Below are 24841 nucleotides of genomic sequence, written 5' to 3'. Positions count from 1 at the left end.
ATGGCTTCTACAACACATGTAACTGGTAAAAATTAGGATCCAGGACCAGGGATGGAGCTCCTTGGTGCCACCGCCTGCCTCGCAAGCTCAAGGTCCTGAGTTCAGATCCCCATACAAACAAAAAAGATCCAACATGTAAGAAGAGCTCCTTGAAGCCAATAAGGAAAATGCAAAGAATCTGAAGGGGAACAAGAAGCACATGAAAAGGCCCAACACCGATAGTAATGCAGAAATCGCAAGGCAAGACCAGAAGCGTCACCTTTACCCACAGACAGACAAGTACCCACAAGGCTGGTACTGCCACGGCTGCAGATCACCTGGGGCTCACACCGCACACACAGGGCTGGGGAAGCCGGTCTAACGGCGCAGTTAGGCTGAGGTCTCGCGTGACGACTCCACGACAAGGCGATACTTTTGTAGAAATGCTTATAGACAGCAGCCCCGAAATGGGATGGGTGCCGAAACAGAAACGCGCCCAGAGATGCAACAATGGAGGCGAATCTTAAAAATACTGCGGAGTGAGGGAAATGGTCTCAGAGAAATTATACGGTGCGAGTCTATTTTTATAAAGTTCAGAAGACAAACATATTAAAATTTTAAAATAAAAATTTAATATAATACATCAAGAAAATAAATATAAATATTTGGATAGTGGGAGGAAGAGAAGAGGAAAAGAGAAATAAATAGGAAAAAGTAATGGTAGGTCTTGAGTACTGGCTCTGAGGATTTTCAAAACTTACATATATATGTTATTTTTTACATTAAAAATTACAAAAGGGCCATGGATTTAGCTCAGTGGTTCTGCCACCTGCGCAAGGCCCAGAGTTCGATCCCCGGTACCAACAAAAAAAATTACAAAACAAAAAAGTAAATGTCAGTAAACAATGGTGACAAATCCAAAGCAGTGTGGTCAAGGCAGCCCCGTCAACAGGAGCAGAGGGAGTCATGGACAGTTTAAGATGACTGTTTCCAGAACGGTGGAGAAGCTCCTTCACAGGCAGAACTACAGATAAAAACTAGTCTGGAAGGACACTGGAAAGCTCTTTGAAGGGACCAGCACCCAAACCCTGGAGCGTGAGCATCTCTGGCCATGTTTCTGGCTCTCAGGGCCTTTCACAGAAGGGCAGGCCACACTGCACAGAGGGCCCAAGCCACCAGGGAAGCTAACTCAGGAAGGCCAAACTCACTGCGTGAAGTACAGGGAAAATATCCAAAAGCTGGAAAGCAGGGGAGAGCTGAGAACTGTGAGAGCCAGCCCCGGGTTCTGGGTGCAATGGCCCAAATCTCTGGCTGGCCTGACCCACAGATATGTGGGGAGGTGCGCTGGGCCCCGCAGCCCCACCTCTGAGTGGACGTGGGGTGGCTTCGATCCAGACTACGCGGAGGTGGCAGTGTGACTCAAGTCTGGCACCTCAGTCAGCCTCTGTCCTGTTCACAGGAAACTCCCGGGGTCCTGACGCCTGGTGCACAGAGGGCTGGGTCCTCCCTGAGCCCAGCCTAGAGCTCTCGCTGCCACCCCCCAGCAGAACGCCAGCAGTACGCCAGCAGTGGCCTCCCCTTACACACAAAACAGAAGGCACACCAGGCCTGAGTGGCCCGAATTCCCGGCGCCTAGGTTGCGGGTGGCAGTTTCAGGCACTGCTCGGGAGTAGCACCAGACACAGCAGGACAACCAGAGCACGAGTCACCTGCAGTTACGTCACAGAGGAAAACTAAGTACGTGCTTATCACAAATGAAGAGCAGACATTTCAACAACACATGCAACAGTTATTACAAATACCAAAACCCCTTTCATAATTAACTGCATTTTTTCCTTCTGTGTTTTATTTTCTTTATGGAGCAAAAAAAGTTTTAAGGTTAACTAACCAAACATTCAAGTACCATGGGGCATCATATTGACGCTAATGATTTACTCAACAGAAAAATTCTGAAGTGCGGTGACTTTTTTAAGCTAAAGATCTGGCGAATTCTGCCCTGACTATATTGCTGGAAGTTACTAATGAAGCAGACACTCAAAGCAGGCAAGTCTTCTCTAGGGAGTAAACAGAAAACAGTCCCCGCAGGGATGGCCCTCAGGCTGTACGTCAGACACTCCTTCAGCTCTGCAACCAAACCAACTCTTCTGAAAGAAAACTCCCTCCTCTGAGAGCTTAATCCTTTCTTGCAGGCCCACCCAGGGCTCTCGCAAGTGGAGGGCAAGGCGATGAGAGCGGAGCAGGTGCAGGGGTGGGCGGGATGCGGAAGCCACCCTGGCACTTCCTGTGGAAGCCGGCAGAAGGACTGAATGAGGATCCTGGGCAGAATAAATGCCCTCAGCCGCAACCACAAAAGCTCAGTTCTCCTTTGCTGAGTCCCTTGCACTTAGCCACTTTTGTCTCGAATTATGACAAAGTTTCTTTGGATCCCAGCTGAATTTTTTGTAGCCCCCTGATCCAAACACAAAGAAATGGCTCTGGCACTGAACAAGTAGGAAGGGTACAGTCAACAGAAAAGCCGTCTCATTAATACATTTCTCGACTTAAAGGAAATAACGTCCAGTTACCAGAGCAGCAAGAAAGTGCAAGGCCAAGCCACACACTCGAGCACATTATTTAGGTCAAGAGCGAAATGATGAAAAGGGACAGCACCCCAGCTTCTCACTGCTAGCTGGAGGCCTGTGTGCCTGCCTGAGGCTGGAGCACTGTTGAGCAAATCATATTTTAGGGGAAAACACTGACAGCTCATCAACTGATTTTCAATGAAAATGCTAAAAAATTAATAAAGAAGTTAAGCTGCTGAAATACAGTTTCACCAATTAGCTTAATGTCAGAGAATTCTAATTAGGTGTCTTGAGATTGCTATTTAGTGTTTAAGCCTTCAGAGTGCCAAATTCTCCTTTTCACACAAACTGGTTGTAAAATTAAAGACATTAGGCAGCCTTAATTACATTATCAGAACAGCTGGGATTAGGCAATCTCTGAAGTCAAGACGGCATTCTTTTGTCCCAGGGTGGAAATCCCTGGCTTTCTAGGGTGCCGGATTTTGGTGCCATTCCATATCTCACCCAAACAAAGCAAGCTGTATTAGAAACAAAAAATTTGCAGACAAAGAATAGAGTAATGCGCTGCAAATAATGAACACATTACCGAAAAAGAAAAGGTAGGTGAAAAGATTAAGCCTGAAACCGGTAGGTTTTGCTAACACCTCTGCTGGCGGCCAGCCTGCCGAGCCTCTGGTGGCAGGAGCCGGAGCTGTGAACCCGCACTGTGGCCAGCGCGGAGACAGCGCTGTTATCTGAGGCCCCGGCACACCCGGCTCCATCCAGCCTCCTGCCTCCCAGGGGGTGCGAAATTAGCGGCTACTGTTCTGACACACTTTTGCTAACACAATGCCTTTTATGTCTTTACAATGTTTATAAAGCCATGTTTTCTTGCACTGGGAACCATCTTTTTAATTCTCATTTCTTAAGCAACAGGATAGTCTCTCCTTCACCCCTCCTATTCTGTTCCTTATGCCTCTAAACCCGGACTTTTTAAAATGGACGCACTTTACAGCATGATTTTCTCCTATTAAACAACCAAGAGACTTGGGGCTGGGCTGGAGGGGAGGCAGGAAGGCACGCACATGGTCAATCTGGACTCAGGAGAAGCGGCCCGCTCTGCAGCAGCCGTGGCTCCTGACTTCTGGTTTGCCACTTTAGTTGCAGCCTAGTCTGCAGCTCTCATCCCAGGTGCCATTGCCTGCTACCTGTTTTCTACCATGAAACTCAGGTCCCAGCACCCTCCCGATTACTCACTGCCAGTGGTTTCATACTCTGCGTACATTGAAATCCAACCTCCCATGGGCTCTGGGGCTCCACCTTGCATCTCCACACCCTCACTCCACCGGCCCAACTGTCCCCAAACTCCCTCCTGCCCAGGGTGACATGCACCTGCTGTGTCTCTTGCTGGAATTTGCTTTTGCAAGTTATATAAGATTGGCTTCTCCTCATTCGCATTTAGTCTGAATGTATGACAGGGTTTGGCTCAGAATCCATTAATTTTCAAGGAGCTTTCATGATCATTCTACAAAGTAACACCTTCTGCCACCAACTCCCAGTGCTCTGAGTGCAGAAAAGCACAACCCATCCTCAGGAAGGCCAACCCCAAGAATGACCCGATGAGACAGCAGGATCAGTGCACAGGCAGCCGTGAAATTTCAAAGATGTAAATAAAAATATGATTGTGATAGACAGACCAACAAGAAATCTCAGCAGGGACAAAGCTAGGAAAAAAAAACCCACGTGGAGTTTTTAGAACTGACAAAATGTACAGACCAAAAATTTAACTGGATGAGTACAACAAGGAATTAGAAATGATATTAAAAACAGAGTTGGGGCTGGGGATATAGCTCAGTGGTACCACGCCTGCCATGCAAGCTCAAGGTCCTAAGTTAGATCCCCGGTACCAATAAAAAATAAAGAAAGAAAGAAAAATAAATAAATAACTAAAAACAAAGTTGGTGAACTTGAAAACAGATCAATGAATTTCCAATCTGAAGAGAAAAAAAATCTAAAAAATTAACAGAATCTCTGCCTTGAAACCTTTAACAGTATAACCAGAGTCAGAAGAAAAGGAGGTAAGAGAATAGCATGAAAAAGGTGTTTGAATAAAGCCTGAAAACTATTCAGATTTGGTGAAAGAAATAAATTTACAGATTTAAAAATTTAGTAAGGCCCAAGAAATCCACCGAAGTAACTCTTTAAAACCAAAGGAAAAACAAAATATATAATGGCAGCCAGGTGTCTATTCTAGCTCGTTTGTGTAAAAGGAACTTGCGACTGGAATGCTGAAACACACAGTCTGAAAGCCTTCTGCACACCTGCTCTCCTCCAGACAGCACTGATCAGAGCTGTCCTCACCTACTCCACCACATCTCTGGGTGACGGACGGTTCGCTTGTTTACCCTCCCGCCCCCACTAGACCTCTGTGTGTCATTCCCTCTGTTAAACCAGAACCTAGGGCATGCTAGAAAATAACAGGTGCTTAATAAACAACTGTTAAGTCATACTTCACTTCTGACGTTACAGGGAATGAAGGTAAACAGCTCAACAAAAGTTATAATTTAGGTGACATATTATCAACATATTTAGAGAGTCAATGTGGATTTTTCATAATTAAAGAAATTCTTGAGTCTAGGACACTGTAAACCACATGTAAAAGTATAGTGCAAACATGCTATACTCCAAATGTCTCTTCCTCTTATCAAAAATGAACATTAACTTTCATTAAAGCAAACAAAAGAAGATTTCTGGGGCCAGGGATTTAGCTTAGTGGTTTGGTAGCCTGCCTTGCAAGCACAAGGACCCGAGTTCAATCTCCAGTACCAAAAAAAAAAAAAAAAAAAAAAGAAGATTTCTGCCATAAACAACTAAATCACCTGTCCTGCCAATTCCAACCTCTTGTTCCCGTAGTAGTCTCTGTCGTCGACTTTATTGTCTCCCTGGGCCAGAATGACTCTCCGAACCATCACCGCGGTGTAGATACACTTGGCTCGGAAATTGAACTCCTTGACCTGCAACACAGAATCACAGGAAAGTTCTGAGACAATCAATCTACGCTAAGATGTAAGATGCCTTAAGAAAAGAACCAATGTTGCAACATTTAAACAAGAGAGCAGTGTGTTGCTACGATTCCTGCTATCTCAGCACTGTGATTCTGGAGTGGCAGTGCTCCACGGCAGTGCTCAGCTCTCAACTGCTGCCAGCTCCTTCCTCCCACACACACGCCTGGTCTGAGGTACACGACCACAAACACTCAGAGCCAGCGCCTGGCCTGGCCCCGGGGAGAATGGCAGCTCCACAACAGTCTGGGTCAGGGAGAGGCCACGCGGAGCACCAAGGGTGTAGGTGGGGAGAGGCCACCGCCTGGATGGCCACCCTGGTGGGGCCTTTGGAGGATTTGGGCTTCGGCCGCTGTCGATCTGCAGCCTATGACAGACCTGAGAAGACAGACCCCGACCCGAACGGAAGCCGAGGCCCCACAGACACTGAGCGAGCGCCAGATGGACAAGGAATCTGCGTCCTGCGTCCTGGACGATCTTCCCTGCCACAAGCCCTGAAGCCCACAGGAATGAATCTGGCCTGGTCAGTGAGTTGAATCAAACCTGGTAAAAATAACTGCAGCAGTTGTGGAGGAGACAAACAGAGGACTGTGGTGCAGCTTCTGCCCCCGCCGCTGCAGAAGAACACACCGTAAGGGCGCACTATGGTGACGCGTCCTCCTCACTCAGGAAAACCCCGAGCTTGTTCCTGTTAAGCTCATCACTAGGACAGGAAAGTTCAGCAGATCTGGGTTTAGAACCACAGCACGCATTCTCCTTCACATATTTTATCGCTGCTAAAATTTCCATTAAATGACACAGGGTGTCAGGGTCACCCTAACCCACGTGCATGCCAAGAAGTTCATTTCCCTTCAAAGAAAGTTTTATTTCTTCTCTGGGTCAGTTTATTCTCTATTACAATTTTGGAATGTGCTAAAAGAAATTAAGTTAGAAGGCGGTGAAAAAAAAAGTACATCTAAAGCTATTTTGTCATCTTGTAACCACAAAACAATTACATCATCAAGGAAGCTTTAAGAAGTTGTCTCTCGCCTACCTCTGAGGAAACTCATTGCCCAAGCACCCATCACTAATGCACGACAGACAGCAGCAGTGACCCACATTCTCAGCTGGGATTCACAATGCTCCGGGCTCAGATTATCCTTCTGATCTCAGTGAGACAGAGCACCAAAAAGCTACCTCTTCTAGGTGAATTAACTTTGCTTGTGAATGAGAAAAATAGGGGCTGGGGATTTAGCGCAGTGGTTCTGCCACCTGTCTCGCAAGTGCAAGGTCCCGAGTTCCATCCTGTGCCCCCCCCCAAAAAAAAGTGAATCAAACTTTCATCAAGCAGGTCTTCAATTTTCAGCCTGGCGTACTCCGGCGGTTTCTGCGGAGACACAAGCAGCACTGGGTGCTTACGACACATGCCCCGAGCACCCCAGAAGGCACTGGAAGTCATGGCACACTGCAGAGTAGTGTCTGTCATTTTCAAGTCCTGCTTCATCTCAGTCAGATTTTTACTTGGTGTTTTTTGGACAGCTTTAAACAACTCCCTTCAAAGCAAGCTTCGTCCTATGCTGTGATGCCATAATTCAGATGCCACAAAAAGAGATCCGATGTGCAACCAGTATTCTTTCTAAAAAGTATGTATTTAACGCAAATATCCGTGTCTCCCCAAATCACCTTTTACAGCACATGCGAATAAACATGGTCCTAAGCCACCCTGAAAGAGGAAGGCACTCTCCCTGGTCTCTTCCAACCGTACTCTTCCTTGGATTATGTAAAACCACTCGCTCACTGTGCAGCACAGAGGATGGCCTCTCCCACAGAAGCCAGCAAGTGTCCGCACAGCTGCGCTCTGGGACTGAGTGTTCTCTGCAGCGACATAGGAGGGATGAACAGCTCCGCAGAGCAGAGCCTCGTGCGTAGCTGGGAACAGAGCTGGCAGACATTACGAGGCCAAAATATCATGAGAGCCCTGGGAGGACACGGTGCCACGGTCACTGCACCGAGAACGCTGGGGCTTAGAAGGGTTAAGGTTTTGTCTGAAGAAAACTGGTTAGGAAGTAAGACCTGAACAATGACATCCATGGCGCAACAGTTCTTAGTTTCCACTACCCACTTCCGTGCTTCTGAGATTCAAACCACCTCTCTAGTCATCCTAGAAAGCTTAAAATTCAGTGGAGAACCAGCTTTGCTGTTAAGAATTTTCAGTTCTGATGAATAGATGAAAATGTGGCTTTTTTATACTACTCTGCCATAAAGAAGGATGAGCTTCAGATGTTTATAGCTAAATTGATGCACCTTGAGACTACATATTTTTTTTCCGGCACCACAGGATCAAACTCAGGGCCTTGCTCTTGCAAGGCAGGTGTGACACCACTGAGCTACCTCCCTGGCCTGAGACAATTCTTAAATGAATAAATCAGACACATGTGTCTAAATACCACACTGTTACTTTGGTATGAGAAACTGAGAGTGGAAATAAGGACTACAATGTATAATAGATGTTGGGAAATGGGAAGAAAATGTTCAAACGTGAAGGGGAACAAGTGGGGGAGAAGGGCAAAAAAAAGAAAATAGAAGAAAAATTGGAAACAAAGCTTCTGTACACAGGGAAGGGAGGGGATCAAAGGGAAGGGGGAATGGGAAAAAAAGGCAGGAGGTATCATGTTCAGGTGCCAATTCCCTACAGTGAGTGTTAGCATTATGTATGCATAAAATGTACACATAAATATTTGCTATAACGAAAAAAGAATGGTTCTTGGGACGACGAGGACACAGAAACACCACTGAAGGATGCACCGTTTGCTCACAAGGTCTCTTAAGCGCCAGGTGGGCCTCTGCACTTTTGCCATCTTATAGGTGCCTGAGGCCCAGCCGCAGCCCCTGAATCAGAGCATGCGCCGTGGCACAGGGAGACAAGGAGCTGCTCAGAAGGAGCAGCACCTACGTGAACGGGGGGACAGCTCTTGCCGACAGAATCCTGGCTGACCAGGCCGATCTGCTCAGTAAGTTAATACCAAGCAGGCCCCAGGCACTAGCTCAAAGGTTGGAAGACGGATTCCAGACCTCACTGTGACCACCAACAGCTGGGGTCACAGCAATCACCCAGGGGTGTGGTCACGAGGACCGAACACGGTGACTCTAAGGCAAGGTCTGGCGACGAACTTATCCAGCAAGTACGGTAAAAATATTTACTGCAGGGATGTACTTAATGACAAAGAACCATACCTAAAATGGTAAACATAAGTAGATTTTACGACACCAAATAAAGGTATACAGAAAAGGCACTGTAAATATGTTTTATTTTATTTTGTTTGCTTGTTTGTTTTAATTTATTTAAAAACATTCAGGGCTGGGGATTTAGCTCAGTGGCACCGCGCCTGCCTGGCAAGGTCCTGAGCTCAATCCCTGGTACCAAAAATAAGTGAATAAATAAATAATAAAAACACACGACATGCTAGCTCTGTCCTTTAAGCCACGAAACCTAGTAGCAGCGCTAGTGAGATCTGAAGTAACTGAGCCAGAGAGGTGCGGAGAGGTGGTGCGGACACAGCTTCTGAGTACAGGGAACCTGCTGGGGAAGGGAGGCGTGTCCCACACCCTCTAGCACTCTCTCCCCAGTGACAGGCTTCAAACAGTACCAGCGCATTCACAGTTCTCTAGCACAGGTTCACGGCCCCACAGTCATTATTATCCACAGTTGCAAAGCTTACTCACTGGTACGTGGGTCAGAATGGTGGAGGCCAGCAGCTCTCGAGCTTCTTCTATCTTGGTCTTCTTTGGTCCACCGCCCCACATCCTCTGCCTTCTTACTTTGTTCCCTATGTATTTTAACGCCTATAAAACAGAGAACACTGCTTGGATGACATCGCTGGAGGTCGTTCATTAAGTACCAACTCATACACACATTATGAGCAAAAAAGAGGAAGAGAAAGAACCAAGAGCAGACCTCTGTACGGGCCCTGGCCGCGGAGACAGCTGCATTAGGAGTAATCAGAAATCTATATTTACCAATGAAGGAAGAGTAGTACTGCCTGGTGCACTGGCTCCCTGCGTACTTTAAAATACTTTTCCTTCTGTGAAACTGACAGCTGATCATTGTGGGAGATTTAGAAAACACAGATGTGTGTGTGTGTGTGTGTGTGTGTGAGAGAGAGACAGAGAGAGAGAGAGAAAAACAGCCATTAATTATTCACTCAGAAAACTGGAGCTAACACTGTGGGATGGCACTTTTTTCTCCTAAAAAAAAAAGCAAACCATGTAAGACCTCCAGACTGAAAGCTATAAACCATCACTGAGAGAAAACAAACCCAGACAAACTGAGGGTTACAACTGCTAATCAGACTTCTAACATAATTTTTAAAAAGCAAAGATTGTTGGTTCTGAAGTTACAGATTCTATAATTTACATAGCAATGCAAAGAAATAGTCTAAATACTAAACAAAAAAAGCTGGAATACTTACCATTACCTGACCCAACTACGCAACTGCAGTAATCAGAACAGGAGCACTGGTGTAAGGACAGACATGGAAGAGGACAAGACCAGAAATAAACTGACTCCATGGTGAACAGATCTTGCACGAAAGTGCCAAAGCGATTCAGCGAGGATGAAAACAAATGATGATGACACAATTAAACATTTATAGTTAAAAAAAATCACCATAACCTCCACCTCATACCAAATGGAAAAATTAAGATGGATTTTAGGGCTAACATAAAAACTGAAACTACGAGGCTTCTGGAAGAAATTGTAGAATATGTTCCTGACTCTGCAGTAGGCAGAGACACCTTTAAATGGAAACAGAACAAATAGCTGCAAAGGACAACTCAGTCAGGAAAACGAAGAAATGATCTGAACTCCTCACCAAGAAGAAACACCAATGACCAACACAGACATGGAAGTGCTCCACATCTTGTGAGCAGGAAAACCGGAATCAGCACAGTGTGACCCTCCTGTACACCCGCTATGACCCGGCTTCTTTCCATGACGAGATGAGCACAGGGTTCTTCTCATTTTATGACAGCTATGTACTGTTTAGAAACCTGGCTTTCTGCTCCTCGGAAGCGAGGAGTGGTTCCCGATTCCCAGCGGGGCACTCCGATCCCAGTGACCTGTTTGGCAAATTCCCGGTTCTGGCTGCGGGACGTGGGCGAAGCTCCGGGCCAGTCCTGACCTCTCTTCTTTCTCTGCAGCTCTAACCCTGCACCTGCGCTCATACCACTTTCATCACCGAGCTCCGTGCACGTTTCAGACTGCGAGTGGGAACTCTGTGATCGTTCTCTGTCTCCTAGTGAATGGCACCGCACCCACAGCCGGAGTGCCCTCCCTGAGAGCCCAGAAGAGTGCCAGACAAACCCTCGGCACACCCGCTGCCCGGCCTGCGGAGAGCAGTAGGTAATGACCGACGAAGGCAATGGTAGCGGGGCTGTCCCTAAATTGAGCTGTCTTCATTAAATCTTTGCCCTCCTAATTCCCCGGGGAAGAGCTGAAGTGGCTTCACTTCTGTAAGGAAGCAGTGTGGGAACAAGGGACGCCTTCCACGGAGCACAAGGTCACTGTCCCGGGACCACCCAATGGTGCTGCAGTGTCGCGGCCGAGTTCTCACAAGGGAGCCAAACTGAGACCCCCAGTGCATCCTCTGCTCCTAAGAAGAGCAGTAAATCCTGCCAAGGATGCAGAACGTACTCAGCCAAAATAGACAGAAGGCTTCGCGAACAGAAGAAATGGTGGAGAGCCTCAAAAGGAAGGCATGAAAAACAAAACAAAACAAACCCCAAACCTCACGGGTTTTAAGTAACCCACTGAAATGCCAAACCTGCAAGTGTTCTATCACACTACAGCCACCCCTGTTCTCCCACTTAGATCAGCACGGAGCACTACTGCGTTCACAACTAGATACATGAGCAGTGGCTCAGCCACCTGGGTTACTCCTGCCTCGGACTCTCTCACGGCTGCAAATAAGGAATCCACACCTTAATCCACATGTACAGGAAGAGCTCTTCCATTCGGGGAAATGAACACTTGTCTCTCTTATATCTACTGATTATATATTCTCTCCCTCTTAGCCCTGACCTATGTGTTCGATTAGCTGAAATTTTCTCTTAGTAGCTGCTTACCAGAAATAAATTACTGACTTTCCAACGCGCTGTTCACCCCCACTCAAACAGTTTCAGGATGTGCAGGGTTACGTAACCAACAATGACGACTTCTGCGACAAAATGCATCCATCGTGGGTCTTGGGAGGGCAGTAAGGCCCATTACCCTTGCGGAATGCGCAGCCCTGGAGACTGGAGAATCCCGCACCAGGAACCAGGTACCGCTGCTCACAGGCCAGGCTCACACTTTCTATTTCCTGGACCACCCTCACTGCGGCCTCCTATGGTCTCAGAGCCTCTGGGCAATACCGGTTCTGTTTGTACCAAAGATTCATGCCTACCAAGTATTTCTTGTCCAATGAGGGACAGAAACAGAATCCCCTAACCCAAACCCTTCTCCTGAGGCTGCTTTATTTGAGTCAACCTTTAAATGACTGCAGAAAAAGAAGGCAGACAATCATCCCCACTGATCTGTGCTTTGGAATCATATACGCTTACATGTGACAATCACCCTCCTAAATGCTTGGCTTCGTCTTCAAAAGCATCAGGACCGACGTGCTTTCAGAACACACACAAACAAGTACAAGTGGGAACGCTAGCACTTCTGGCGTCTGGGGGAACAAGAAAACAGCAGCCTGGAATTTACACGTGGCCATAAGAAGCCCATGAACAAAGAATATACCCGTGAGCAAGGAGGAATTGCCCACTGTGGCTCTATAGTAGGGAGTCTCTTCCTCCCAGAGCAGCTAGGAGGAGCATTGATGTCTACTTAGCAAAGCACTTTCCACACATGGCACTGAGACCCTAAGTCTGGCTTCAGGGTTCCCCAGTTGGAAGGGAAGTACCATTATTTTTATTAGGCTTAACACACACAGAGTTCCCTATCTTCATCTCTGAGACCCTAAAATTCCCAGGTTCCACCAGGAGCACCTAAGAGGGGCAACAAAGACCCAGAGTGGCAACAGGGACCCCTCCTGACCTGTCTGGCTCCCTGAGTCTGTAACCAGGAATTCAGGAAATGGGGTTGAGGTCACATAGGCTGGATGCCTAAAGCAAGCCAAGCAGAGACTGAAGGTGATGTAAGGACCGGGGAATATACCTCAGGGGTGCAGTACCTGCCGAGCACGTGTGAGGCCCCGGCTGTGACCTCCAACAACACATTTGCACACACACGCACAAATGCAGGCACGCGGGCCTGTGAGGACGCTAGCAAGGAGAAAATCCATGGGAAAAAGAAGAATCCTTCTGTATTAGAACTGCCAGAGTCTCAAACAAATAAGCTGGGTGTGACGGCGCATGCCTGTAATCCCAGCACTTGAGGAGGTTGAGGCAGGAGGATCGCAAGTGTAGAGCCAACATGGGCAACTTAATTAGACACTGTCTCAAAAAAAGAAACAGGGCTGGAAAGTAGCTTATAGTAGAGCATCCCTGGGTGAAATCCCCAGTCCTGGAAAAAAATAAAATAAAAAGCCCACCTCAACAAATAGGAATAAAATCGCACTTGCTACTGTATCAGAACAAAAGCCCCGTGGCTCTCCAGCCTTCCTCTGCGTCAGACACCGTAGGCCTGGTCCGGCAGGCACCTTCCTGCAGTCAGTCCCTTGACAAGCGAGGCCAGGAGGCTGCGCACACCGCACCGTGGCTGGGGCCTCATCAGGGGCAGCGCGGTCTCCAGCTGCAACTCGGCGAGGGCCGGACACACCTGCATCTGCGTGAAGATCTGCGCCTTCTGGCACTCCTCCAGGCTGGGCCCGAAAGCAGCCATCACGTGCTCCTCTGTCCCGATCATCTGCACGATTTCCTGGTCACTCTCAACACCCATGGCCTAGGGAGGGAAGAAAAGATAGAGCATCGCTTTGTGTTCCCGCTGACATTTGCTTATGCTAATTCCGCATTGTTTGTGGGTGTCACTTCGAGGGAGACCTCACTGCTCAGAAACCCGGCCATCTGGCATTGCCTGCCAAGGAACCTGAAACAGAAATGTTGATTAGGAAGAGGAAAACAAACACTCGTGAGCGTTTTCCACGTGTACCACCTTCTAGAATTTTTAAATATTCTAAGTTTGATCATGCAAAAATGAGAGCGGAAGGTTCAGGGGACAGGACCGGTCCCAATGACAAAGGCGAATGGAAGGGGAAAGCGGCCAGGGGGAGCTGAGCCAGAAACACGCACTGCTGAAAACGAGAGCCCATCTGGTTTTGTCACCGATTCATTTTCTTGAAAATTATCGAACCGTTTATATTCACCCTAAAAGAATTTCCCTCACCACTGTTTTACCTCATTATTCCAGAGGTGTCGCACTAGCTTCAGAGAACCCACCGGGGCCCTACACGCACTCCTTCAACCCCAGGCCACCTCTCCTGGCACCGTGGCCTGCTCTTAGGGTTAGGAACAGTCCGTATCTGCATTAAGGTTCTCTGCAGAGCAGACTGAACCAGCAGACAAGGGTCCTGTCCCGTCCCACACTCCTCCTCACAGAGGAGAGCAAGGGGGCCGAGCCCGGGTCCCTGCAGGAGGCCAAGGGCACCACCTGCGACAGAAGGGCCTCTGACCCCACGGGCCAGGTCCATCAGGACAGCCTCGCTCGGCCAGGACAGCTCAGAGTCCGCTGCCTCACACCTCTCCCTGCCAGCGCCATCCTCTGTGTGGGCGGACGGCGTCACCGGGCCTCTTCCAGCTCAGAACTCTGTAATTCCACGTTTGACCTTCGGGTCTGAATCCCAGAAATGGGCTTTGGACACTGTAGCATCAGATGCAAACTTACGGAAAGCTCTGAAGATTCAGGGGGATGCTAAACGGGTGTTCTGTCTCTGTACATCATTTGAAAAACGTCAAAATTCTTGGGCACCCGATTCCCCTCCCCAGCCCGACCTGCTCCTAGAGTTGAAAAGCAGAAGCTGCATGTGGGGCTTGCAGGCTCCCTCCTGAAGAGCGCCAGCTTCCCACCTCCCTAGCTGCCCAGGGTAGACAGCGCACAGTAGAGAAGACCTGGCCCTAGGGACCAGGGAAGCCCGCGCTTCCCGTGATGGCCAGGCTGACGCACTGACCCGGCCGAGCCCCTGCGACAGCGGCCTCCGCGCTCCAACCGACAGAAGCTGTGCGGGACTGACCACGCAGCGCATCAATTCAGGGCCGGGGACTTGTCTCAGTGATTGTGCCGCCTGCCTCGAAAGTGCAAGGGCCCCAGTTCGATCCCCCGTATCAAAAGTAATAATGATGATGATGATAATTAATGTGTAATTTTATTTGCTCCAGAATAATATTTTACAAAGAAATTTTCAAATTTCTTTTGAAATTTGAAATCCTTTTTTTTGTTACTTTAAGTTTTGCAGTCTTTTTATCTCTAACTTGATGTGAAGGATTTTATTTAAAAGGATATTAGAAATAAACGCTACTATTTGAAAATTATCAAATGTATTAAAACACTAAGCATTTCATACATTAAAGGATAGCAGTTGTAAAGACAGGTGTAGTTGTGCACTTGGGAGGCTGAGGCAGGAGGATCACCACAAGTTCAAGACCAACCTGAGCTAAATAGTGAGCTCAAGACCAGCCTGGACTACATAGCAAGACCCTGTCTCAAAAAACAATAAATAAATAAATATTTTTTGAAAACAGCAATTGTTTAAAAAAAAAAAAGATAAGTTCTACTTTTTTAAACAAGCGAACAAAAACTAGGTCATTCTTCATGGCAGCACACAGATGCACCTAAGGTGATCAGTGCTGGTGTTCGAGTACAGCTACTCTCTCCTCAGTCTGCAAGTAACCAGCTACAAATGTGAGCTGCACGGGACTTCTCTGTGTGAAAGCACGTTACAGTTAATGCCGCCCACCTGCCCACCTCTCACCACTGCGTGGGCTTCAGTGGGATCAAACTGTAAGAAAAGCAACACCAAGGTAACTAATTTACAGTGGGATCCAATCATGTTTCTCTAAAATCTTTGATAATAAAATATTTAACCAACGCGCTTCACTTCTAAGAGGAAAGCCAAACCTGAGCAGAGCCGTGTGGGACGGACAGATGCTGACCCATGCACACAGGATGACATCAGCAAGGGTCTGAGACAGAGACACTCGGAGGGAAACGGCAGCTCTGTGGATTAGCTAACATCTATACTGTACAATCTAAACGCCACCTGCATTATTTTAGTAATCTGTATTTCCACAATCTCGACTGCTCACTTCAGTGTTTAAAAATAATGAAGGAAAAATCCCCTCACACTTCCTAAGTCCAAGCAGTCATTCATCATTGCGTAAACTTCTCTAGACCTACCAGGGATTAAACACACTGTGCAGGCCCCCAATTTATCTAAGTCATGAAACAGAGATGCCCCACGCACGGTGAACGGCACCGCGCGTGCAGCAGGCGTGATTATAGCCGCAGCTCTGCTGCCGAGCAGCCAGACTCTTCCTGCAGCGAGGCGCTGAGACAAGGGCGATGACTCAGGCAGGCTCTCATCAGACGCCCGGCTCCAAAGAGTGGAGGATTTGACGATTCTCCAGCCTTCAGGAGTCGCAGCTACAGATAAATGATACACTGCTATGGAAACCAGCAAAATGCTCAACCATTGTGCTTTACAGACGTAATTTAGACATCTGAAAACTAGCTTTTTATGGACTTCTTTGTACTCCAGATATCTGACGTCACTTCTACTAACAAGTCAAAAGTAGACACTACATAATAACCTCGTGAACAAAGAGCAGAGATGATGGGCGCTGGCTCAGGGTCCCTGGCAGCTTGGCAATCAGCAATAATGCTGAACAGATAGCGGAGGTGCCCTTTACACAGCGGCGCGGTCTTCTCCTTGGAGCTCTAAGCAGAGTGACTTCTAAAGACAGAGAAAAGGATGCCCACGAGCAGAGGAGAGCAGCAGGCACCAGGGAGTGAGAGGCTGGGATGCGTGGTGCAGAGTGGCGGAGGAGAGAAGGCACTGCGATGGCTAATGCTCAGCAGTCTCCAACTCTCCTTTACAGGGAACAAAGTCCACCCGCGGCCACCCCTGAGGATAGCCCTGGCAGGCAGCGAGGGAACCGCGACGGCCGTCCGAGAGTCCGGGCTTTCTCTCTGAAGATTATAAATGTCGTGTCCACGCGAGCTGGACCCTCTTTCCCAAGCTTTTGGGCTGCGGACGCCATCACAGTGCACTGCGGAAGGCCTGGAATGCAAAACGGCAAGTGGGGAGGCTCTGGTGACTTCTGGTCCTTCAATGAGGCTGCTCTAGGCCTGAAGAGGCTCCAGCCATCCTAATGACTCGGCCGCGTGTCATCCGGAAACCCCGCTGCTTCTGTCACTTCCAGCCAATTGCTGGTTACAATCGACAACCATCAAGTCCTAATGACTGTCAAGGTCTGTGTTGGGGCCACACGGAACAAAAGAGAAATGACGTGCCTCTCCTGCGGGCAGTTCATGTACCCCACCTGCACAGTAAACGGCCAAGGAAAACTACGGAGGATAGGACAGCACCCTCCCTCGGGCACGCTTCCCCCTACCACACACACACTCTCACTTGCGCTCCACCAGTCTCCAGCACGGCTGCTCAGACCCAGGGACAGAACGCGAATGCGGCCGGGCCCAGGCTCACCCCGATACCAGTGCTCTGTGCACCTCCAGCTGCAGAAAGGTTCTCACCAGTGTCTCAAACACCCCTCTGGCGCGAGACCAAGAAAGTGACCATGCAGGGCCAAAATCATTTAGCTCATTTGCCTGACTGAATTTTTTTAAAAAATATTTATTTAAATGTATACACACTACTGGTGGCTGAGGCAGGAGGATCACTCTAAGTCTAAGGCCAGCCTGGGTACATAGTGAGTTCAAGGCCAGGTTGTCTAAAAAACCTACCAAACAACCAACCAACCAAACAAACAAACAAAAAAAACCACAAGAAAAAAGATCTGGAAAATAATATAAAAATGTAGCTATCCTTCTCAGTAACTTTATATATTTTATAAGGACTATTTTATATTCCAAAAAGAAAAGTTTGGAATCTCAACTACTGGTTACATAGGTACGCAAATTGTGAAATGACAGCCTGTTCGATAATGTGAGTCAGCTATTCGCAAATACATGTACATATTTACAAGATTAACATTAACCAAATCTGACAGAAGAAACTGCCTTACTAAACTTTTGTCACCTAGCTAAAAGGGGCACACTTAACAACAGTTTTCTGATTTGTATGTACACATGCAACTTGTTAGACATTTTCTTTCTTTTTTTTTTAATTTTTGGTACCAGGCAGGAGGAGGAACCACTGGCCCTGTTACATATTTTCTAGATGATGATAAAACATCATGTGCATTATGATTCATTTATATATTAATATCATTACTATATAATTATGTATATTATATTATTAACATCCAATACATTATAGTTAATTTATATGTTTTATATATTAATTTTCTGGTCTAAAGAAAGCAGCACTATCCATCTTCAAGTGTCTAAAACCTGCCTACAGGTCCTCTGTGGTGCATGGGAATACACCGCCCTCTGCTGGAGACGTAATGCTACTGCATTCCACAACCTGCTCCTTACTCTTCACCATGTGCGCAAGACAAGGAGTCCTGAGGGATCCCTACAAGAAAAGCCAAAATTCTTTCTGTCCTTAAGAAATACAAACCTCAACCAGGCGCGGTGGTGCACACCTGTAATCCCAGCACTTGGGAGGCTGAGGCAGTAGGATCACCATGACTTCAAGGCCAGCTGGGGCTGCATAGTGGTTTTGAGGCCTATACTATACAATGAGACTCTGTCTCAAAAAAAAAAAACAAATGGAAAGGGAAAAATAGTATGTGTATTGAAGAAGTCTTTCTGCATCTGACTATCACAGGCCAGTTATGATTATCACCATGGTCCTGAAAATCAGTGGTCTCCATCCCATTTTTAGAACTCAGATGCACATCAAGTTGCCTGGAACAGAAGACCTGCTGCCCAGCCGAGCCCCCGCTGCAGTCAGGTAGAACGCGGACCCTTCTGGAGCTGAGTCCTGACTGGAACTCATCCTACACCGCCTGCCATGACCCGGCTGCCCCCATCTATCACCATCTTGGGCAACGGCTTTCACGGCACGGCCTTGCTCCCTCCGCCCTCTCCTCTGGCGACTGCACCAAAATGTTTCTCCTTTTACCAGCTTGGTGCAGTTCCCCGACGGGTCTGCTCCTGTCTATTCTGTGACTCCAAAGATATTTCCACTGTCACAACTGCTGAACATGGTTCTCGAGTAAAACTAAGCGACGGCCAATGAGTATTATCAGGCTCGATACTATCTGAATTGCCTGGAATCCCCTCAAATGAGTTCTGTCAGGTAAACTGCTCGCTGGGCTTCCCCTTACAGCCCTGTGGGGTTGATGATGCCATCACCGCGGCAGCCCACCGACAGCGTGGCTCGCTAGGGAGGGACTGGCAGACAGTGAGCCCCTGCGGGCCCAGACATGGGGTGGGGCTCCTGCAAGCGGAGGACACAATCTCGTCGCCACAGCGCCTCGATTTAGGTGCGCATCTGTTGAAAAACACCTCACTTGATACACAGCCGACAAATTTCCACTGAACTCCAGCCAAAAGCCCTGTCACCTCTGCGAGAACCTGCAGTTCCTCCTCTGCAGGTGCTGCAGCCTCCCAGAGTGGTCTCACCTGCGAGTGTCCTTCATGGCAAACTGCAAAACACGAAACGCACCGCGCTTCACCAACTGCCGAAGGAGCGCGGAGGGGAGGAGGGGGCGCCTCTGTGCACCCAGCATGGGAATGCGCGCCCAGCCGTGCGGCTGCCCTGCGATGCAGGGCATCAGGAATGACCAGAGAAGTGCCAGGACGACCCATTTGGGGTGCGATTCCGCATCAGCACGAATCCGAGTCCACGAGCACCGAGTGAACCACAGCACATAACGCCGATGGCCTTTTAGCTCTGCTTCATGACTGAGTGTCCACGTTAAGTGGACACCAGCATCCCGGAGCAACCGAACGGGCCTCTGAGACCAGCGTGCCCATGAGTTACTTCCATGGAAGTCTCCCGGGCACTAAGCCAGCCAAAAACACCAGCTGTGGACTGAAGACTTGCATTTATGTAGAAACTCTGTAAAAAGAGTAACAAACAGTCTATTCCCTTTGACTTAAAAAATTCCACTGTTGCAAGATTGGCCTGCAAATACCCTGTGACGATACCAACAGCGAGGAATGTGAATGTCCCCTGGAGGGGCGCTGGTGAAGTGAGTGACAGGACACCATCAATGACCAGCCTGCCAGAAGAGGGTCCACGGTACGTGATCTCCATCACACAGAAGCAAAAGCGCCAGGCACAAAACAGGATGCACTGTACCTTTCAAGCCAAACCCGACAGTCATTTCTCATATATGCAACACCGTCTTGAAAGAGACCCAAGACCCCCTGAGAGGAGGGTCTCGGGGTTCAGCTCTGTGCTTAGGTGAGTGGGGCCTTACCCGGCACCAAGACTTTCCCACACCCTCAGGTTTCTACTTTTTAAACACAGATTATTATTTTCAGTATAAAATACATCACAGGACTGACAAGTACTCTATGCCATAAACCTTTCCGTTGCTCCAGTCCCTTACCATCCATTTCTAACTCTACTGAAAAGGAAGCCGCGCTGTGATTCAGGGGGCGCCGCCGCCTCACCTTGAATATGATGGCGATGGGAATGTCCTCGGACAGAGTGTTGTGCCGCAGGTAGAACCGGCCTTGCTTCACAGCCATGTTGGTTCTGCTCTTTTTCTCGTGGGTGGAGCTAGGGGGAAATCACACTGGTTAAGATGCGTCCTCGGCCGGCGACACGCAGCGGCAGTGCTCGGTGGCCAGCAGAGACCAGGAGTCCTCTCCAGTCAGTGCTTTGCAGTCACACACGGCCTCCTTCCCACCGGCCCCGCGTCCGTGAGCTTGTGAAAACACACCCGAGCCCGCAGTGGCATGGAGACGGTGTGGCATGCGCCCCAGGTTCAAAACACCACTGCCGTGAATGTTTCTTGGGCCCCGCGGTCACAGCAGAAGCCAGGTAGATGAATACGTGCCAGCCCATCGCTGCCACCCCGAGTGGGCCACACATTCGTGGCCAACTTTATGGGCTGCTGTTAGGAGAAAAACCTCAATAGGCCTAACCCCTATGAGAAAACTAAGAGGAAACTGTGGGCTTTTAAATTAATAAACTAATAAAACACATCCACAGTCTTGGAATACAGCAAAGCCAAAAGAAACTATGGACTCTCCTCCTATTGGGATCTCCATTCGTTAGAAGATTCCTGATGGACTTAAAAGCATTTCAGAAGCTCCAGGTGACCACAGCAGTCACGCACCCTGGCCGGCTGCTCCATGCCACCTGGCCACGCTCCTCTCCCACAAAACAGCACCAACTGAGAAGCGCTGTCTCCAAATCACAAACAAGGAAACCCAGGCTCAGAGAAGCTCAGTAATTGAAGAAAACTTTTGTACTTTCTAATAATCTCTTTCATGCTAAGAGTGCATGAGCTGGGCAAGGGGGCTCACACCTGTAATCCCAGCACTTGGGAGGCTGAGGCAGGAGGATCGCTGTGAGTTCGAGACCAGCTTGGGCTACATAGTGAGTTCCAGGTCAGTCTCAACTGCATAGTGAAACCCTGTCTCAAAATCCACCCCCCCCAAAAAAAAGTGCATGGAAATTCCAACTTGACTGACTTGCCAGTGGTGTCACACTGTCCCCTGAAGTCTCAGAGTCAGCACTCGGAGCTTCCAGACCCACACACGGCCTGCCACCGGGGGAGAATAGTGCTGCACTCTCTGAGGGACAGCGCGCTGCCTCCCGTACCTGGTCACCGAAGCTCCAACAGCCCCTTTTCTGTCCGCTTCCACAATAATCCTGTTCTTAGACAGCTGCTCCTGGATAAGGATGACTTTCTCAACTCCTTTGACAATGAAGTAGCCACCTGTGCAAAGGACACAAGAAACTTTCACCACCTGGCCTTGGCCAGTGTGACCGAGGGTCAGCAGGTTCTCACGACAGGGGACCGTGCCTCACACCCTGCTCTGGGGACCACAGAACTCAAACAGGCAGCTGATGTCTTAAGGAAAATAAGAACAGTAACAGCAGAACAAGAGCAAAGGGGTTAGAGAAAAGGAAAGGAAGGGCTACAGAACCAAGCCAGCCCACAAACCTGGGTCTAAAGGGCATTCGTTCAGTTTGGCGAATTCTGCAGGCGTCTTCCCTGTGAGAACACAGTTGGAACTTCGGAGCATTATGGGCATTCTGTGAAAAGGAGACACAACGTAGAACGTCACTGGCCAAAGCTGTGAAGCGTTTCCAATGTGCAGCAGCACACCGCTGAGGGTCTGCAGTCCATGCAGCCTAAAGACAGCAGAGGGGCTGGACGAAGAGCAGGGGAAGGCAGGGGCTTCCCGGGCACACAGCGCCTCCAGCGCAGATGCTAACGCCACAAGGACCTGGCCTCCCTGACCGCCCACACGGCTACAGTGGACACCGGAAATGACAGCAACTCCTGAGTCACCGGGAGTGGACGGGACTCATGAGTTACTTGGAAATAGCACAATGCATCCAAGTGCAAGAACAGGACTTGATTCCAACAAGGCAAAACGGAAAAAACTAAAAAGAGCTGAGTGATGTTCTAATTTCAAAATCTTGGAATAGACTGAATAATGGGTTCCCATATCAGAGAAACGATGTGCTATTTAATCTTGTACATCTGATTTGTCACTGAACGTTATGATCGCGAGTGTGCCCACTTCCCTACAAATGCCTCAAGTTTATCTTTTGTTACAGCACAGCCGTACTCCATTCCATTTGAGCATCACGTCTTCCTTATCCGTCATGTCAATGAACATACAGGCTACTTCCGAAATTCAGCTATGAATTGTGCTGCTATAAACATGGGTCACTGTAATATGAGGGCTTTAACTCTTGGGAAAATACTGAGAAGAGGAAGAGCTGGTCAAGTGGGATTTCTAGTTTTAATTTTATGAGGAATCGCCATAGCGTGCTAGTTTACAGTCCCACCAACAATGCAGAAAAGTTCCTTTTCCCACAGACTCGCCAGCATTTGCTATTATTTGATTCTTGATTACAGCCATTCTTTCTGGAGTAAGATGGAATCTCAATTCATCTTCAAAGATGTAAAATTAACGCTGAACAAAAGTCTGATATCAAAAATAGTATGGTGAGCAAAGAAAATAAAAAATAATATACATAAGTGTGAATAAATATTATTGTTGTAAGACAACAACAATTCCTTGGATTCAAAAAACAAGAACTAGATGTTGGCACAACAAAAACGTGTAAGTCAGAGGGAAGGGTAAGGAAACGAGGCGTTCAGAATCCACACACGAATACACACTGCCCGCAGGCGACTCCACTTCTGCTCTCTCCTGAGAGCCAGCACGGCCGGCAGGCAGTGCACATCCACCGGACAAAGGGAGGTTCGTGTGGCAGAAGGCACACCTGGCAGGGAGCCGTGTGGACGGACCAGGAGCAAAGTCCAGTGCTGTCACGAAACGCGCAGTACCATGAGTGGTGTCGACCTCTGCAGGAGACTCAATACCACTGCCCAGTCAGGCGGAGCAGATCAAATGATGCTATTTCCAAACTTGTTCTGGGAAGATAAGTAACTTTTCCCTTAACTACTGCTGCATGGAAGACAGTTAAATGTCCAGGAAAATTCAAAAGGTACAGAGACCCACCAAGAAGACCACCCCAGAGCATTCCACCGACGCTCCCCAACAGCTTGGGGTTGGAGGAGGAAAGCAAAGTTTTCTTTAGCTTCTTCTTTTTGGTATTTTGAGACAGTCTCATTATGTACTTCTAGCTCGAACTCACTATGTAGCCCAGACTGGCCTCAAACTTGCAGCACCCTCCTGCCTCAGCCTTGAGAGTGATGGATTACAGGTGTGCGCCACTACACCCAGCTTGCTCAACTGTACACAGTTCCACAGCTGACAACCCCATCTGTGCGGAGACCACCGAAGTGTCTCACATGGTTTGACTCCTGTGATGTGCAAATAATCTAGGACACAGGGGGAGCTGCCCACCCATCTCAGATGAGGAAGTGGGGCAGAGGACTCCAGCAACTTGCACAGGGCACGGCACAGGGCCAGGCTCTGCAGCGCAGCTCCCAGCCATCCCCATCTCACCTGCCGATGGGCAAGGCATTGCGGATGATCCTCTGGCTGCCTCGGGTGTACTCGATGTCCACTGTGATGGGGGCAGAGTACGTCATGTCCCTCAGGCGGCACTGGAACAATGGAGTCAGTCAGTACAGGAAGGGCCCTGACCGCGGAAGGGCACACACAGCAGAGCTTTCTCCCCAGCTCTTCCTGCACAGCCTGAGGTGCTGCGAGGGCTTCCGGTGCTGATCCAGACCCTGGACACTGCCACAGGACCCCTGGCCCCACCAACCCGGGGCCAATTCTCTGCTCGTGGACCCAGAGTCATCAGTTCCCAGGGCCTTAAGCACTCAGCGTGTCCCCTGGAAGTGAGTCCAGGGAGAGGAAGCCGTGTGGCTGGAGGGGCTGGCTGTTCAGAACAGTTAGTCACAGTAACTGAAGTACAAGAGCACAGATCTAGACCACGCTTGCTTTTACTCTACAGCCCACTAAACCCTACTCCAAAACTCCTCACCAGGTAACATGCCGTAGCACAAATCATTCATCTGGATCTAATGATTTTTGAGCCGTTCATGGGAGTTTAGATACGAGGTGTAGGCTTTAGTCTGACAGGGTGATGACAAGCTAATGAGGCGCTTGCCCGGGCCCTGGTCGGACACAGGAACCCCCATCCCTAACGGCCAGTGGCTCCCTCAGGGTGTTGATAATTCTTGGGTGCCTTAGAGTCAACACCAACCCTGCAATTCCTGGCGCTGAATCTTCCCTCCTGAACAAAGGACGCTTAGACTGAACTTCCTCTAGCCTTCACGACAGTCCCGAGGTTTTAAAATATTACTATGCCTAACGCTGACCAATAAAAATTGCCTAGGTATCTCACATGAGCCACGTCAGGCCTCCTCCCCCAGGTGAGGAGAGTGAGGTGAGGGTGTGGACCCCGCTGCCTAGGTTCAAATCCTGCTTCTATCACAGAGGTTTCAAATCTTCCTCCCTCTTGTTCTCCTCACACATGAAGCAGGGATGAGAATGATCATTTCAATTCCCGAAGTATGAAAACACATTTTTAGGACAGTGTCTGCTATGTGGTA

General features: G+C 48.6%; 1 protein-coding gene across 3 annotated transcripts in view; it reads right to left on the bottom strand.

The window, feature by feature from the left end:
• Positions 1-24841, bottom strand: part of Polr3b (RNA polymerase III subunit B) — an 86864-nt gene that overhangs the window by 53753 nt on the left and 8270 nt on the right. For all 3 annotated transcript variants that reach the window (XM_010631314.3, XM_010631312.3, XM_010631313.3), the window contains 7 exons: positions 23784-23884; positions 21797-21888; positions 21451-21568; positions 20292-20400; positions 13365-13487; positions 9284-9403; positions 5399-5533 (listed from right to left, as the gene is read on the bottom strand). In XM_010631314.3, coding sequence (XP_010629616.1) covers positions 5399-5533; positions 9284-9403; positions 13365-13487; positions 20292-20400; positions 21451-21568; positions 21797-21888; positions 23784-23884 — 798 coding nt within the window. The remainder of the gene's footprint in view (positions 1-5398; positions 5534-9283; positions 9404-13364; positions 13488-20291; positions 20401-21450; positions 21569-21796; positions 21889-23783; positions 23885-24841) is intronic.

The sequence above is a fragment of the Fukomys damarensis genome, unplaced genomic scaffold, assembly GCF_012274545.1.
Source record: "Fukomys damarensis isolate Sample0158 unplaced genomic scaffold, DMR_v1.0_HiC HiC_scaffold_15, whole genome shotgun sequence".
Lineage (NCBI taxonomy): Eukaryota > Metazoa > Chordata > Mammalia > Rodentia > Bathyergidae > Fukomys > Fukomys damarensis.
This window is presented reverse-complemented; position numbering and strand designations above follow the sequence as displayed.